Consider the following 18,863-nt stretch of genomic DNA (forward strand, 5'->3'; position numbering starts at 1 on the left):
TCCATTGCTCATTTTTCCCATTTCCTGTTTTTTCTTTTTTTTAATTTAATTTTTACTCCCTTTGTTTCTGTTTTGTAGATTTTTTTTAATTTAATTTTTTCCATCGATTATATTAATTACACATTTTGTTTTTAAATAAATTTAAATATTAATTAATTATTATTTAAGCAATTAATTATTAATTCATTATTAAATATTGAAATTTAAAAACAAACATATGTAATGAATTTAATTAATAAAAATAATAATTATGTATTAATTATTTTAATTTCGTTTCTAAAGTTTCGAAGGTTCAAATGCACGACGATATTTTTTTAAATGTTTTAATTTTTGTTTTGTTGAAAAAAAAATTATTTCCTGTATTAAACAGAAATTATAGGAAAAATTAATTTTTTTAAAATATAATTTCTTAATTTGAATTTAATTTTCTAATTTAAACTATTTTTTTAATTTTAATTTAATTTTCTGATTTTAATTTTTTTAGTTTTAATTTCTAAGCCAAACTCGGCTAAATTTTAATTTAAGCGCCCCTTTTCGAAAGCACCCCGAAATTTGTACGCTCCTGATTTTTACGTGGAACATAGACAGCATTACTACACGGAGAAAAAAATCAGGACTTTTTAGCATGGATGCAGGTTCCACACTTAAACCAAACGGACACCCGACACAACGCGCGTGCCCCCTCTGCCTCATCTACCAAATGCTTTCCCCTCCTTACGTAGGAGAAGTTAGCATTGGAGAGGGGGCACGTTTCACGTGCCGGGCATCTAGTGTGGAACCTGCATGAGTGGTCTATACCTTTGTGACGCTGTTACGTGCGGAGTTACGTTATTTACGCGCAGGCGTAAGATCCGCGATTTCATTCGATGTTCAATCTTGGTTTAATCCTTTGAAAAGGAAGGCGGAAATATTCAAATAAAACAAGTTAATTTCCGTTAAAACGGAGGGAAAAACCTCACGAATAAGAAGGATCAATTAATAACTAATAATATTAATTAATCATTAATCCAACTAAATTCGCGAGTAAACCCAATACATTTATTAAAGTCAAAACATTACACAAGTCGATGTTATTCTTATAACTATTTTTGGGACTACTCTGAAGTACATTACGAAAGAACTCCAAAGTAGAACTGAATTCGTGAGGGAGCATTTATCCCTTGGTCCATGGGATCTTTGCGCATGCCCTGTTATAGGGCGGTATTCATAGTCCCGACTTAAGCAAGGACTTAAGCTTTGCTTGATCAAGTCGGTCTTATTCGAATGAGTCGAGCTTAAGACCGTATGTATTCATAGTCAAAAATAAGCAATTGCTTGGTAAAGGAAATGCAGCTTAAGAACTTCTTGACCAAGCAAATGCTTAAGATGATCTTATTGAGCGTTCGGCTTTTTCCGTCAATATTCTCTTGTATCTACCAATAAGCGATAGTAGATAGCTTATATTCATTAGAAAAAATGGCGCTAATGCACATAAAATATCTGATAAGGGAAAGGAGGGGGGGGGGGTCAAAAAAACTGAAAAATATGCATATTTTAATATTTTTAGGATAAAAGTTATAAAGTAAAAGGATACAAGAAATGACTACCAGAATGATGAAAATTGAAATATTCTTATTCCTCACGAAATATTATATTTAGATTCTAAATTTTTCTGTATTAAAAAATAGAAAAAATTATTTTAACTATTATTATATTGTTTCTAAAAAAAATTATTGAGTCAGAATCAGTGAAATTTTACAAAAAATAAGGAGTATTTTTATAATCGAAATGAAAAAAAGCATTTTTATTTGGCCATTGTCTCTAACAAACAAACGACAGAAAAAATTTTGTTTAAAAAAAGTTATTGTAAAATGAATTTTTTTGCAACTTTTTATAAAAAAATCTTATTTTTCCTAAAACAATGAACCAAGAGTGCATATAAAAGGGGTAAAACAATTAACTTTCATTTGGAACTACAAAATTTTTAAAAATAGTATTTTTTAATAATTATTTAATATTAACAGTTTTATTTCCTCATAGGGTGTCGATTTTCTTAGAATCAATTATTTTTACAAATTTTCAAGTATAGCGTATATAAATATTTCAACATGGGGAACAAATTCTCCGGATGTATGTGTGTGGATGCATATCGAAATGTTTTTTCAACATTTCGATGAAAAAAAAATACTTTTTATTTCTCGTGAAAATTTTATAAATTTTGAACCTTTTTTCTAAATTATTAAATTTTAATTATTATTAAATTGTTTTTAACAAAAAATCTTTTCATTTTTATTATAAATATTTATAAAAAGACAATAAGTAATTGCTTAAGTCATGTAAAACGTTGACTTAAAATCATAACCTCAATTCGTTCAAATAAGTTCACCGGCAATGTCAAATAAGATCATCTTATTTGACTATGAATACTTGTCATTCTTAAGATGGGACTATGCATCTCAAAATCGAAGCATTTACTTTGTCAAGCATATGCTTAAGTTGCGGCTTAAGGCAATGCTTATTGCACGACTATGAATCTAGGTGGCAGCTTAAGTCGCTGCTTAAGAAATAAGTATCGACCAAGAAGACTAGAGACAGGAGGGATAACTCGGGTAGTGGGGATGGCTTGGTAGATGAGGACAATGGGGGAAGTAGTAATATAGAAATGTAGTTAGTGCAGAAACGCAAAATAGGTTACTGCGCAAGTAGTGGAAAAAGATGAGAGAGAATAGCAGACGTCAAAACATAGAAATGTCATATATTATATTATGAAGAGGTTATTTTAACGATTATGATTCTTTGACTTTGAAATTCATCGTCATAATAAGGTAGTAAACTGAAAGAAATTTGATAAATTGCAATCCCAAACTAATGTCGAAAAAATATTAGAAATTATTAATAATTGTATTGATAAAAGTTGGATGTTTATTTCATAACCTCAAAAAAACCTTGGTTTGTATTCATATTATATTGATAGAAGGTGGACGTTTATTTCATAACTTTAAAAAATAACCTTGGAAAATTAGTTGTAATACGTAGTAGGTAATTAAAAACAACTTAAATTGTTTTCATAAAAACTTTGCGGTAAACACAATATCACACAATGACAATGTGCAGCACGTGGAAAAAGATTTCTTTTAGCGCGTGTTTGAATCTGAATCGTTTGAATAATCAGCGTGCGCAGAAACCTAATTTTGGTCTATTGCACAAACTACATTTTCAACTATCCGCCTCCATTGCCCTCACATTTTCTGCCACCGCTCTCTACAGGAATACATCAAAGTTACTCCTCCTGTCTCTAGTCTTCTTGGTATCGACTATGAATACCGCCCATAGAGTTTGTAAAGTCTGAAGTTTTTAGAATCACAACACTAACACTGCACTGCACTAATACACGTATAAACATACTCTATGTATTGAAAACATGTATCACAACAAGTGAACATAACCCTTTTGCATTCACACTAATTACACAATTATTAATTATTTACATCATATCTAGTAACAATAAATCTCTTATACTGCACTCATCATTTTAAATATAAACAACAATTATAACGATAACCAATTTGATAATATATCATAATATAATATTATTATTATATTAATACGTTACAAATATACATATACATATACATATACATACATACACATATACACACATACATGCATATATCCTATACCATAATATTACAACAATAAATCAGATAAAGTTTACTAATAATATTATTTTCAAATAATACATTCATACTGCACAATTAGCAACAATATAATATTGTTGTTAATTATTCATAACGTTCATATTATACAATTGATAATTAAGGTTCGTCGCATAATGAAAGTCTATGTGTACGTGACTTTTCGAAGCCATTTTTGTGGTCACAAGTCGTCGCTTGGGTGATAAACCATAGAGATGTCTAATGTGACGTCACCTCTGTCGGTATAGTCGCAGAAAGTAGAGCGATTATCTCCCAGGCCCCAATGTAACATTGGCTTATATGGGAGATTGCAGAAAATAATTTCTTTCTCTAAAATTGAAGTAAAAATCATGATAACCAAATGTGATTTGGATAAAGTAAAAATTTTCACAATACATACGTATTTAAAACTAAGTTATAAATTTCCCAAAGTTTAAAAATTTAAAAAATACCAGTTCTAGCAGACGAAATTCTCTTCTGCTAGTTCTGCTAGAACTGGTATTTTGTAATTTTTAAACTTTGGGAAATTTATAACTTAGTTTTAAATACGTATGTGTTGTGAAAATCATTACTTTATCCAAATCACACTTGGTTATATCATGATTTTTATTTCAATTTTAGAGAAAGAAATTATTTTCTGCAATCTCCCATATAAGCCAATGTTACATTGGGGCCTGGAAGATAATCGCTCTACTTTCTGCGACTATACCGACTGAGGTGACGTCACATTAGACATCTCTATACTATTTCAGCTTTGCGCTGAAAACCATTCTATTTCAAATACGCACTGAAAAACATACCATTTCGCGAGTGTGCTACAAAACATTCATTTTCAAAAGACAGTTGAAAAACATACGATTTCAACAGAGTTTTGAAGATAATTTCATTTCGAGAACATACAATTTTTTTCAGGTTGACAACTTTAAGAATAAGATATTTATAAGGTTAAGAGATCTTAAAGTAACTTGCAAATCACTTGATATGTATAGAATTTATTATAATTTTTATCATTTTATATGTAACCTACAATATTTTTTTTAATTCATAAAAATAAAATACATTCCTAATAGTCAAACTACTGCTTGAATTCTAAAAATTAAAATAAAATTGATTATTTTGTAGAATCAAATTATCTAATTGTTAAAAATTAAAAAATATAAATGTTTAATTTAAAAGGCAGAATATACTGTTATTTTAAAAAAATTTTAATATTTTAAAAATAACAACTAGGTATTATTAAACAATTTTTAATTTCTCAAAAATCGATTATAAATTTGCAATTATTAAATTCTATATAAAATTTGTTATGCTCTATTATAAACGTAATTATTAGTAAAAAATAATATTTTATCAGCAAATCCTTTTAAGTCCTCGAAATGATATTATCTTCAAAACTCTGTTGAAATCGTATGTTTTTCAACTGTCTTTTAAAAATGAATGTTTTGTAGCACACTCACGAAATGGTATGTTTTTCAGTGCGTATTTGAAATAGAATGGTTTTCAGCGCAAAGCTGAAATAGAATGGTTTATCACCCAAGCGACGAAGTATGGTAAACACATGTTGCATTGTCTTATGGAAAAGGACACTTGAGATATTTTTTATATTCTTTCAAGAATTTCTCGGTTTTATGACTCTAAAGAAACTAGAGATTACATTTTCTTTCGCTATTCCACTTGATTTATGCCAATTCTAAGAAATGTTGATTTTCAAATACATTTTTGGAATTTGGAAACTATTAAACCGTGAAGAATTATATTTTACAATAGTCAAACTTTCTTGTTTAGTCTCGTCAATATTTGTCAAAAGTCGTAAGAAAATCCTAAAATAATTAGATTATTAACGAAATTTTATTGTTTCGCGCTTCGATAACTCGTTAATCGATATATCGAAAAGTTAACGAGCGAGATGGCAGTCGCTTGTCACAACAACGCGCCGAGTCAGTTTGCGCGGTAAAATTCTAAAAATTCAAACTTTTACTAGAAATTTATAATACTACTTTGATTTTATAATTAGAGTTTAATTCAAAGCGGAATCCTCGACGATGAAAGTTCGTTTCCACAATAAAGAGCTACGAAGCTCAACTTCCGCGGTGATATGAATACTTTACTGCTTGCTTAGCGAAAAATACAAGTTAAAAATTATTATTATTGGTGATTAAATGAAACTTCTAAATTCATACTATATTGACTTTATTCTTAATCTCTCAACATATCTTGTTAATACTTTCGAGGTAGAACAGTATCTGCTTTCTCCAAGACCATACGGTCCCATCCTGGGGGCCTTTGCCCCCCCCCACGAGTGCCAGGAAGGAATACATATATACGCCTATTTATGTCTGATTCGCTAAAAAGTGGAAAAACCCAAAAAGGCGGAAAAAGAGGGTGTTTCAGATTTTTACTAACTCGTCTATGCAGTAGGGATTACGAAACAATAGTGTCCCCTTTTTTATTACCCAGGCAAAAAGGGGTCTTAGGTTTTTATGGTAACCAGATGAGCGATTTACTCGAGTTTCTTTAAGAAGCAATAAAACTATAAAATAAGAATTTCTAAAACGTGACAAATAAGTAAAACATGTACTTTAATTTAACGTTATACTCTGAAAAGTCCTAAAATATTTATTGTGAGGGATTAAGTTTCGTCACCTCTACTGCATGCTTTATTGTATTCAATTTTATGATTCGTTCCACTCAGGATTTTATCGTGAGAAAATATTTAGTCGATTGGCAAATCGACTAAATATTTTCTATAATAATTAATAATAATAATAATTTGAATTATATAGAAATCTCAATAATTATAATGTGGTGGTTGCGTTAATTTATGTTTAATTATTTGAATTAAACCGCGCATTAAGTGCTGCCTCTATTGGGAGAGGAGCGTATCATGCACATACGTCACACCTTTAGCGCATGGGCGCTTCCTTACGGCGAAAGAACGAATTTGTACGATTGCAGCAAGAGCTCGCCCTATTTTAGTAAAGGCCAACGCAGAATAGATCTGTAACCGGAACCGCAATCGTAAGCGTAACCGTAAGAATGAGTTTAAGAAGGATAGGTATATTGTTTATCCTTCTCTAACTCATTCTTACGCTTACGGTTACGATAGCGGGTCCGGTTACAGATCTATTCTGCGTTGGCCTTAACCAAAAATGGTTTACTGCGCAAGTATATATAGAACTATAGTATAGCACGTATAGCAGAAGAGCAAGAAAAGCATAACAACGATAACAACGCAATGTATGATAGAGAGGTTATGAATACTGGAGAAGTAAAATTTAATTGTTATATATATTTATATAACAAATACGCTTGTGAGTAAAGTAAGGAAAAAAGCGTGATTTTAGAATAATACTACTCTTACAGTTCTTGGCGAATTCGCCAAGATTTGTTCAAGGTATTGTATATAATTATGCTTTTGCATATTATTCATAATTTTATTAGAATATATTTACCATTTATCATACGCCACCATCACATCCACAATCTATTATGCTGCAAATAGCAGGCATTTTTATTTTTTAGTTAAATTATATGTGATTCATTTATTTTTTATATTTTTCAACCGGTGAAAATTCTCGACATAACCACAAATATAACAATATTTTTAGTATCAACCGCGCAAAACATAAATGTGTTTACATGCGCAGAAGACTAATTTTCGTCTACTACACCATCTACTTGCCAAGACGCCACCTGCATTGCCCTCATATTTTACGTCACCGTTCTCTGTGGTAATACAGCGAACTTACTCCTCCTGTCTCTAGTCTTCTTGGTTGGCCTTAAGGAGCCTTGCTGCAATCGTACGAGTTCGTTCTTTCGCCTCAAGGAAGCGCCCATGCGCTAAAGCTCGCGCCGAGTCAGATTTGCGCGGTAAAGCTCTCAAAATTTAAACTTTTAAGAATTTTATTATTGTCTTTTTAATTTAAATTAGGGATTTATTTTCGAAGCGGAATCCTCGACGATGATGGCTCGTTTCCGCAACAAAGAGCTTAGAAGCTCAACTCCCGCGGTGAAAGAACTATTAATTTGTTAATTTATAATTGTCAGGGATTTTTGTTATAGTGAATTTTGATTAAATTAAAGAATTCTAATTTCATTCTATTTTAACTTTATTTTATTCCATGAACAAGTTAATACTTCGGAAGTAGAATAATTTCTAACTTCTCGTTTTCCTCCGAGACCCTATGGTCCCATCCTGGGGACCTCCGCCCCCATCCCCGAGTGCCAGGAAGGAAGGCACTTTCGTACGCCTCCTTTACTCTAATTCGTTAAAAAAAGGAAAAACCCAAAAAGGCGGAAAAAGAAGGTGTTTCAGATTTTTTCTAACTAGTCCATGCAGCAGGGATGACGAAACAAAAGCATCCCCTTTTTATTGCTCAGGCAAAAAAAAGGGTCTTGGGGTTTTATGGTAACCAGATGAGCGATTTACTCGAGTTTCTTTAAGAAGCATTATTGCTTCTTAAAGACCATAAATGTGAATTTCAAAAACGTGACAAATAAGTAAAACATGTACTTATTTTTAGTGTTATACCAGGAAGGAAGAGTAAGGAGACCGAACTCTGCTTCTACAAATGTCTGAGAAATATGCACGAAAAGTGCCAGACTCACTGTGTTCTAGTTGATCACCAATTAAGTCGATCATGCGCATTGAACTAAAGTTCAGTGTTGACATAGATGAAAAGTGTGGTTATGTCAAGGTAAATATTACATAGTTTAAACAGTGTTAATTTTAAAAGCAAATTTATTTATTTACAATTGTGATATTATTTAGATTTTTAAAATAATTTAATAATATATTTATGAAAAGGGAAAAATTTTGCAAAAATGGTTAAGAAGAATTGTGTTTATAACTAGAGTATATTTACATACCGTAGAAGGATACAAGAGACTAATGTTTTTAGACTCTTTTTCTTTCTTTACATCCTGGCACACAACACGACATTTTTTAAATAAAATAAATAAATAATTATTAACCTTTAAAGTGCTATGCCGGTCTGACAGACCGCTATTAAAATTTTCTTTGCTTGTAACTTTTTTTCAAAGTATAATAAGAACTTGAACTTTTTAGTAGCTTTATATTTTATGAAAATCTGTTAGGAGACAACTTTTTCAAAAATTTTTATTCGTTAAATTTTGTAATATAAATAAATATTTGAAGTATAGCGGTCTGTGAGACCGGGGTCAGCTTTAAGTGAAAGTATATTCCAGTATATTCCCATGAGTGACGTCTGCGCAACTTGACGCGCAGCTAGTTCTACTGATAGTTCTCATAGACTGCATTTATAAAATAAATAAATGCATAATACAGAAATGACTTTTTTTGTTAAGGGGTTATATACAGTCACGATTTTTAAAAAATCGATTATTTTTTTTTGCATTTTCTTAAAGTATATATATATTTGCCTGTTGTGAAAAAAAATTTTATTAAGATTCGAGAAATATTTTCGAAGTTGCAGACAAAACTAGAAAGGCGCGCCATGGGGTATAGAGCAGGTGCAGCGTCTTTAAACTCGCTTTTCTCAAAACTATGTTTTTCAAGTCGGTGAACACGATTTCTCAAAAACCGCTGAACCGATTTAGCTCTAATTTTCACACAAGCTTAACAACTACTTTTTGCTGTCCTTGATCGTTGGTTTTTCAAATAAAATGAAAATTATAATTTTAATCAACATTTGAAGACGATTTTTTTCTTCATAAAAATGAACTTTTTTTTTCTTTGGCTGCCATTTTGTCAAAACATGATATTTTTTTAATTCCAACGATCAAAGACTATATTTTCTCATACACTAACAGAATCTATTTAACTTTTTGATCTCAGATGATTCTATCAATTGTTATCTTGTTCACCGCGGGGCACTTTTTTTTCGTGGATCTTTGGGAGATAAGCTACAGAGGCCAAAAAAAATAATATTTTTACAAATGAAATATATTTTTTAAAACTTTAAAAGATGTAAAACATTATAGGAAAACTTTCGCTTTAATAAGTTAATATTCCTTTTTAAAAAAAATCCTGAAAAACTGCATTTTTTCGACCGCCTGACTGTATATAACCCCTAAAAAAGTAAAAAATATTTATAATAGTTGTCTTTTAAAAATTATAAATGACTAAAAAACTGTCAAAAGGGAATAGCGGTCTGACAGACCGGGGTTAGCACTGAGCGTGATTTTTCAACACTTAGCACTTTAAAGGTTAAAACGAAATGTATTGTATATGTATGTATCTCACTAAGACCGGCTAAATGTAAACATTAGATCTTACATCTCACTCGCACAATTTTTACGAGAAGCAGAGACACAACACAGCTTATGCGCATGATCAACTTAATTGGAGGTCGACTAGAACGCAGTGAGCCTGGCACTTTTCGTGCATATTTCTCTGGGATTTTTAAAGCGCTTTCTACACAGAGTTCGGTCTCCTTAGGGTGAGATCTAATGTGAACAGAATATGTCGTAAGCAGAAAATCATGAGTGCAAAAGAGATATATAGATATTGTTGTTCTTTTCACTCTCATGATTTTCTGCTTTCGGTCGACGTATTCTGCATTCATGGGATCGCACCCTAAGGGTGCGATCCCATGTGAGCAGAATACGTCGACCGAAAGCAGAAAATCATGAGAGTGAAAAGAACAACAATATCTATATATCTCTTTTGCACTCATGATTTTCTGTTTTCGGTCGACGTATTCTGCTGTAATGGGATTGCACCCTTACTCTTCCTTCCTGTGTTATACTCAAATAATCCTAAAATATTTATTACGGGAAGGATTAAGTTTCGTCGCCTCCACTGCATGCTCTATTGTATTTGAGTTTATGATTTTTTCCACTTAAGATTTTACTGTGAGAAAGTATTTTGTCGATTTGCCCATGTTGCTTGCCAATATTCTAAACTATACGTAAAAACTTCAATAAATTAAATGTGTTTATTATATTATTAATTAAATTATTATTTGAATAAAACCGCAAATTTAGTGCTGCCTCTATCGAGAGACGAGCGTATCATGCGCATACGTCACAAAGCTACAGACCACTCCATGCTACAAAGCCCTGATTTTTTTCTCCGTGTACGTGTGTGATTTTCGTGTCTCTGTTCGGTGTTGTTCAGTGTTGTTTAGGTTTGCGTTTAAAGCCGTCAACCACGTCGACTGATTTTTCATTTTTAAATGCTTTTTTAAAGGAAAAAAGCAAAATAGTTTAGTGAAAGTTTGAAAGAAAATTGACAATTAAATGTCTGAATTTTCGTTATTGTTTTGAAATTTTTTCCTCAACGGGAATTTAAATAAAAAATCATTTTTATAACAAACTGTGTTGTATTAAACTCACCGGGGGCGTCAATTTTTGAGGTTACTTTTCTCTATTTTACCAGCCACGTCACATAATCTGAATAAAAATGGTAAGTATTATTTATAATAAATTATAAAATAAGTAAGTAGAATTACTTTTTGAAATATTAATTTCTTTTTTGGTACTTTTATACCACAAGTGCTGTAAATTTTGGTAGAAAATTCTAACAGTAAAAGGGTAACATTTTAACTTCTTAATATTGTCGCTTTTCTATATTGGATATTTATTTTTCTTCTTTTTGTTTTATTAGTTAGAAAACATTTTTAATTATAGTTGTATTTTAATTTACGAATTATTTATTGCTCCGAAATTATTTTTTCTAAAAAATTATTTTTACTCTCTTTTTGTATACATTTGTTTTGTTCATTTATTTAAATTATATATTTAAAATATTATATTTCGCATTTCTTTTATTTTTAAATACAAAATTAATACACTTAAAAAAAATTGGTTAAGTGCTGAATGTGCTCAGGTAATTTTTGTCTAAGAACTAAAGCAATACGCGTAACACAATTGTTTCTTTAAAAAAAAGTAATTTTTGCCTTAATTTTAGGCAAAAATTGCTTTTTTAAAGAAACAATTGCTTTTGTTCTTAGGCAAAAATTGCTTGAGTAAAAAACACATTTTGCCTATTATTTTTTTCAGTGTAGGTAATATAAAATAGATTTAATTTTTTGTATTTATTTTTCTATTTCGATTTATTTATTCTTGAAAGAATTTTTAATTTAAGACAAAAATTAATTAAATTTATTTTTGTCCATTTTTTTCTTGTGATTTTATTTGCAACTTAAATTTAAATAATTAATTAAATTTGATTTTGTACACTATTTTCGTTTAAAGAATTTTTTTCCTTGTGGATTTTATTTGAAATTTAAATAATTAATTAAATTTATTTTTATGCATTTTTTTATTAAAACATTTTTTTTCTTGTGGGTTTTATTTGAAATTTAAAGTGAAATTATTTTGTTTACTAACTTTTGCATTTTTATTTTCAGGTTGCTGTTGAGTCAATGGCGAGATATGTCTCACCGATAAATCCATCAATATTTCCACTACTCGCCCTAGTTTTATTAGGAATTGGAATTTTTTTCACAGCCTGGTTCTTTGTTTACGAAGTAACGAGTACAAAATTCACGAGAGACATTTTCAAAGAACTATTAGTTTCTTTAGTCGCTGCAATATTTTCCGGCTTTGGTGTTTTGTTCCTTCTTTTATGGGTCGGCATTTATGTATAGGTGTGAGAAAAAAGTCACTTTTTTATTATTAATTCTTTAAAAAATTAGTACAAACTGAAGAAAATGTATTTTTTTCAGTGTACAAATTATATATTGAGTATTTTAATTTTCAGTTGAATTCTGATAAAAAAGGCGTTTAATTCGAGATGAAAAATTACACAAGATCTTTAAGATACACTCTGTACAGAAAATGAAACTAATGTCATTCCTATGTTAAATGTATGTTATTTCACGACGTTTTTTATATAATAAATGAGACTAAAGAGAGTTTTAAAAGAAAATTGTCAGCAATTATTTTAATCACTTTTCACAGGAAAAATAAAGGAAAATTTAATTTATTTTTTTATTTTTTTTATTCAATAGGTGTGTACATATAATAAGGAGCTATAAGTAAAATCACTTCTATTATTAAATTCTATAAAAAAAGGGAAGATTCTTTTTATTTCGAAAGCACACAGTTGAGCACCATATACAGTACTTGAAAAATCAACTACTGAATTATTCCGTATACTACTTACAAATATTGCATTGTAATTTATTTATACGAATATATAAATTAATTTTTACTTATGACAGTTTTTCTTATAATAATAATATAATAATAATTATAATTACAATACTATAATTTTAATTATAATAATTGCAATTACGATAATTATAATTATGATACAATAATTGTAATTATAAAAATTGAAATTAAAATAATTGTAATTCATTAATTATTTATTGTAATTATAATGCGCTCAGCGGTTATTGTCTAAAAATAGGAAGAAATATTATGTAAAAATACTGTAAGATTAATAATATCTACATTTAAAGAAACTCTCATGAGTTCTTAGTGGATATGTGTCCTTGGATAAAAGTTCTCAACATTTTGAACAAAAAAAAATATTTGTTTTAAATTCGACGATAATTGATTTTTTATTTACATTTAAGAGAACAAACAAAAATCTATTTGTATTTATTAACATAATTTATAATAATAATAATTATAATTCTAAATTGAATGAGTATTGCAATCCTCCAACAGATCTACAGAGATATTAAAATTTTTTAATATCCTTCTATTTGAAAAAAATTATTTAATTGAATCCGGAAGTATTTGAATAAAAAAGTTTCCTTTTCTGATTATTTTAACGTAAATTAAATTAATTTAATTTAAATAACTTTAATTACTTAATTTAAATAATTTTATTAATTTAATTAATTTAATTCTTTAATTTCATTTGTTTAATAATTAAATTTTAATTTGCAAAAAAAATGACTGACAATTAAATCAAAAAACAAACTTTTAATTTACCTTATTAATATTCAACATTTTTTAATAAGTTTTCAATTGTAAGTAAATTATTTATTATAATTAAAAATAATTTTAATTAGAGATTAAGTGGAAATGTTTTTCTATTTCTTTAATATTTGTTAACTAAAATTTAAAGTTTACTTTTTACTGAATATAAATCGAAAGGCGACTGCTTAATTGCTTAAAAACTAAAATTACATTTTTTGATTCGAAATATTCAAGAAGAAATGAAAAATTAATAATAAAAAAAGAATGAAAAATTAATAATAAAAAAAGAATGAAAAATTAATAATTAAAATGAAATTAAGAATTAATAATCAAAAAGGAGTTAAAAATTAATAAATTAAATTAAATTAAAAAATTAATAATTCATAAGGAAACTTTTTAATTTTACTACTATTTTTAGTAGTAAACATAGTATTGAAGAATATATATTGAAGAATATTTCGAATTTCAATATTCACTTCACAGATTCGCTTTGATTCGCATTTGTGTATAAAATTATTATTTTCGAGAAAGAGATTTTTTTCATCATCTCTACAAAATTTTTCGATTGTAATATATAAATTAAAAATGATCTATTAAAATTGCCTTTTATTATTTAATTAATTAAAAATATATATTTTATTCAATTTATTATCTACGTTGTTATACTTAATATTTTTTTCGACTCCTCAATAAATGAGGAAATATTTTTTATTTTCGTTGTTTGTTAGTACATCATTTTTTTTCATTAACTAACAATAATCACGAGTTTTGTGGATATATTAAATTATAAATAATTGCATTATTAACAATAATCAATAAATTGCATCACGATCACCGTCATCCTAACTTGATGATTGCTTGAGCAAAAATCATTAAATAAACGCGCGTTAGAAACTTATTTTCTTTTTTTTTTTAATGAAAAGAAATTATTTTTTATTAACAAATTTTTTTCTGTAAAAACAAATTATTTTCCTTATAAAAAAATTTTTTTTTGTAAAAAAAAATTATTTTTGTTATTAAAAAACAGAAAATAAATTTCCAACTCCTCGATAAATGATATTTATTTACAAAGAAAAAAAAATTAAAAGTCTCTTTCTCTATACGAAGAAAGAGATATTATTTTCGTTTTCACTTTCGTCAAAAATGAGAGGCGATAAATAATAATTATTATTTTTCACCAAAAAAAAGCTTATAAAATTGTAACTATCAAAATTTTCTTAAAAAATCAAAATTAATCTATGATAATTAGAAAGAAACTAGTTGTTTTTTTTTGCACAAGTTTCGTATATTATGGCAAATATGGCTGTTGAGAAAACTTTTTTTCAATAACACTACTCTTGTATTTTTTTTGCGATTAAAATTTTTTCTGTGTTTGCAAAATTGAAAGTCATATTTTTCCACTCTGTTATAAACAGAGTTGAAAAATTTGTGGAAAATCTTTTTTTCCTATACATTTTTTGATATTAGGCATGTACATTTTTTTTAGTTACACGGAAAAAAATTAATTTAATTTTTACTACTCTAAATTTTACTATTTCCCAAAAAAATTTTTGTTATTTTCAAAGTAAATTTTAGTTTTTGTAAACTGAATCTTATTATTTTCGTAGAAAATTTTACTTTTTCCGAAGTATTTTTTACTACAATGGAAGTAAATTTTTACTATCTTCAAAGTAAACTTTAGTACAAAGGACGTGAATTTTGCTATTTACGAATTTTTAGTGAAAATTAGTAAAATTTACTGTCTGGAAATATAAAAAAAATTATCATTGAAAATGCACAGAAACTGCAAATGATTTTACTGTAAAGTTAAGTAAAAATTTTTTTTCTTTTTTTACACGTAACTACAAAAATAATCTAAGCAATATTTTAGTTTGCGAAGTTATCGTCACGACTCGTGACAAAATATTTTTTTCCTAGCTAAAAACCACGATTTTGCGCGATTCTTGAAGATTCATATCACAAAATAATTAATATCTAATATTAATTAATAATAAAAAAACAAAAAAAAATAGAAATAATAATTAAATAGAAATAAAAATAGCAATAATTATAATCATACTACACGGAAAAAAAAAGTTCGAGGATTATTCGGGAACTTCGTTCTTAACTCTTGGATACGGCGGGTAGTACACAGATAACTAAAGGTTGCCTCGTTTAAATATGTAATTTACTATTTCTCTACAAATTATAACTATTTCACCGCTTCTCGGCAAACTGTTCTTGAAAAAGTCGGGAACTGTACAAGAAAATCGAAAAGTTAAGCGAATGCAAGAAAAAATGGATTCTGCTTCCCCCCTCCCACTTCCCCTCATTAATAAGTGCGCACACACACACACATTTATCCTTGAAGGTCACATACAATTTTTATTTTTTATTAAGTTTCTGAAATAGAAAAAACCATATTAGAGAAAAATCGACGGCGGCTGGAACAGAACTCGCGTACCCGAGAATAGAAGTCCGGCGTCTTATCCAGCTGAGCTAAACAGGCGAGTTAAATACCTCAGCATAAAATAAATATATAAGGCACGCAAGTCTTACTGACGGTGAGACTTGTTGAGACTGGTGCGCACAGTTTCTGCGCACCAAGATTCCTTGACGAGTTCCCGAAAATTTCAGAAACAGTTGCGGCCAGTGCCATGAACTTTACATGAGAAAGTAATGAAAAAGAGACTAATGGACTATTTATAGCTTTTTCTAATACAGTTCCCGAATTTCTTTCAAACATTCATTGATTACCATTGAATGTTCGTCGCTAGTTCAGAGCTGTTACCACGTATCCAAGAGTTAGGAAATAATTCCTGAAACATCTGGGAACTTTTTTTTTCCGTGTAATAATAATATTAATAATATTAATTAATAATAAAAATAGTAATAATAAAAATAATAATAATAATAGGGGAGAGTTGTCAGGGTTGGGCAGTGTTTAGGGTTGAGTCACCGCGTTTATTTCGTTTTATCACACTAGCGCCATCTGTCTTTCAGGGTGTCTAACGGTCAGGGAAAAGTCAGGGAATGGCAGAAAATTTCATTGAAAGTAAGGGAAATTTCTAAAAATTTATACAAAAATTAAAATTTTTTGTGAATGAAAAATTTTTTTAATTTAACAAAACTTAGAAGATTTTTATTATCGTTTCTTTCTATAATTAGATATTAATTTATTGTTAAATATGTCAGTTACCATATTTTTGTCCCAAAAAAAGCAAAAATAAAATTAGTAAAAAGTCATGGAAAAGTCAGTGTTAAAAACTTCATTTCCATTGGAAAGGAGGAAAAAAAATGTTGCTAATCGAGAAGTTCGTCCTACAGAGGATGTTATGAAGAAAAGTCAAAACTATGCCCAACCCTGACAACTCTCCCCTAGTAATAATATTAATTATTAATAATAATAAAAAATATTAATAATAAATGTCATACACGCTGTATCTTTTCCTTACCTAGCATTCAGTTATAATATTACAGCTTAGGGAGCGTTCACAAATTACGTAACGCTAATTTTTGAAAATTTTGACCCCCCCCTCCCCCATGTAACACACTGTTACATACATTAGCGCCATTTTTTCTGCTGTACATAACAAATAGCTAGACCCCCCCCCCACCCCTTTATAATGTTACGTAATTTGTGAACGCTCCCTTACAGCCAAACGAAAAGTGGAAAAAAAATTTTTTTTCCTCCGAAATTGATGATTTATTATCATTTGGCTTGATTTGAAAGTCGCGCGGTAATTAAACGAGACCAACGAGACGAATTAGTATAATATAGTATTCGCTGAAAAAATGCCAATACAGTGAGTTCTCGCGAGTCGTTCAATTCTCGAAAATTTTCAAGATCATAAAACTCACGAGTCGTTCAACGCATAAGCCTCGCCTCCAAGGCGATTTCAGGGATGTGTGAAGCATATTTATCGCTCCGAAAGACACAATATTCAATGGCTTTGGTCCGTTTAAATTACACAGCACTGAGCACCAGCGCGCGCATACCAGAAATTGAACGACTCGTGAATCGGACACTGATCAGCTGTTGAACGACTGACGAGTTTGAACGACTCGTGAGTTGAACGACTCGCGAGAACTCACTGTAAATCTGTTGACTTATCCCGAGGATATCAGTCTTACATAACATTCGACACTATAATTTAAATGTAAATATATTTAAGTTCACAATCTTTTTCGCTTTCAATATATACCAGACTTATCATTTTTCTCTAGGACTCTCATAAATATTCATTAAACATTAATAATAATTTTGTGTTGAAAAAAAAATTGTCTAGCTTCTTATTTATACTGACAGAAAAAAATTTCACTAATGTCAAAAAAAATTCTAAATATTCAAATAAATTTCAGTGTTTTTTAAAAAAATTTATTATTTGTTTAACTTAATATTTATTACATTATTATTTTTTAAGAATTTTTTAATTCATTTACCAAATTTCTTCGAATTAAAAGAAAAAATTCTTTTAATTAAGTTTCTTAATTTTTCTAAATCTCTTTGTTTCAAATTAATTTACTAAATTTTTTTATGTCTCTTTTCTTTTAGTAAATTTACTTAATTTCTTTAAATCTCCTTTCTTTTAATTAATTTACTTAATTTCTTTAGATTTCTTTTCTTTTATAATTTCCTATTTTAATTTTCTTTTCAATTTTAATTTTATTATAATTTTACAATTTCTTTATATTTATCAAATTATTATTTTCTTTCAATTTTTTTTCAAATTCTAAATTGTTGATAATGTTCTTAAGTATTAAAAATATAATTTATAAAAATGTCGTAAAACTTTAATTTTCATGTTTAATTTTTTTTTTTGCAGTCAATAATTATTTGCAAATATTTACTACGACAAAAAATATTTCCTTCATTTGAACGTTCAGAATTTTACAAAAATATTTTCAATAAGTAAAATATTGTTTTTAGTGAAAATTGTTTATTTCATTAAGTATTACTTAATTAATTAAGAAATTAATAATTACGTAATACCTGAATAATGAATACCTAATTAATTAAGTAATACCTAATTGATTATTGATTACATTAATACCAGGATTAATGAAGTAGAACTTAATTAATTAAGTAATTATTTAATTGAAGTCGGTAAAATAATTAATTAAGTAATAATTAATTAAAGTCGGTAAATTAATTAATTTACTCACTTTTGATTCAATATTTTGAATAATTGAATTAATTAGTTAATAATTAATTAAGTCGCAATTAATTTAACTGGGTAAATTGAGGGCCTGCATACAATAACAACCAAGCGCAGCGGTTGTTATTGTATGCAGGCCCTCAATTATTTAATTTATCCACTTTGTTCCAATATTTGAATAATTAAA

General features: G+C 28.3%; 1 protein-coding gene across 1 annotated transcript; it reads left to right on the forward strand.

Annotated features, from left to right (window-relative positions):
* Positions 1 to 10,752: 10,752 nt before the first annotated feature.
* Positions 10,753 to 12,531, forward strand: LOC122503442 (transmembrane protein 258). The gene is made up of 3 exons (XM_043613986.1): positions 10,753 to 11,064; positions 12,011 to 12,250; positions 12,364 to 12,531. The coding sequence occupies exons 1-2, from the start codon at positions 11,062 to 11,064 to the stop codon at positions 12,248 to 12,250; spliced, it is 243 nt and encodes an 80-aa protein (XP_043469921.1). The 5' UTR covers positions 10,753 to 11,061; the 3' UTR covers positions 12,364 to 12,531.
* The last annotated feature ends 6,332 nt before the right edge of the window (positions 12,532 to 18,863 follow it).

The sequence above is a fragment of the Leptopilina heterotoma genome, unplaced genomic scaffold (genome assembly GCF_015476425.1).
Source record: "Leptopilina heterotoma isolate Lh14 unplaced genomic scaffold, ASM1547642v1 Lhet_262, whole genome shotgun sequence".
Taxonomy (NCBI): Eukaryota; Metazoa; Arthropoda; class Insecta; order Hymenoptera; family Figitidae; genus Leptopilina; species Leptopilina heterotoma.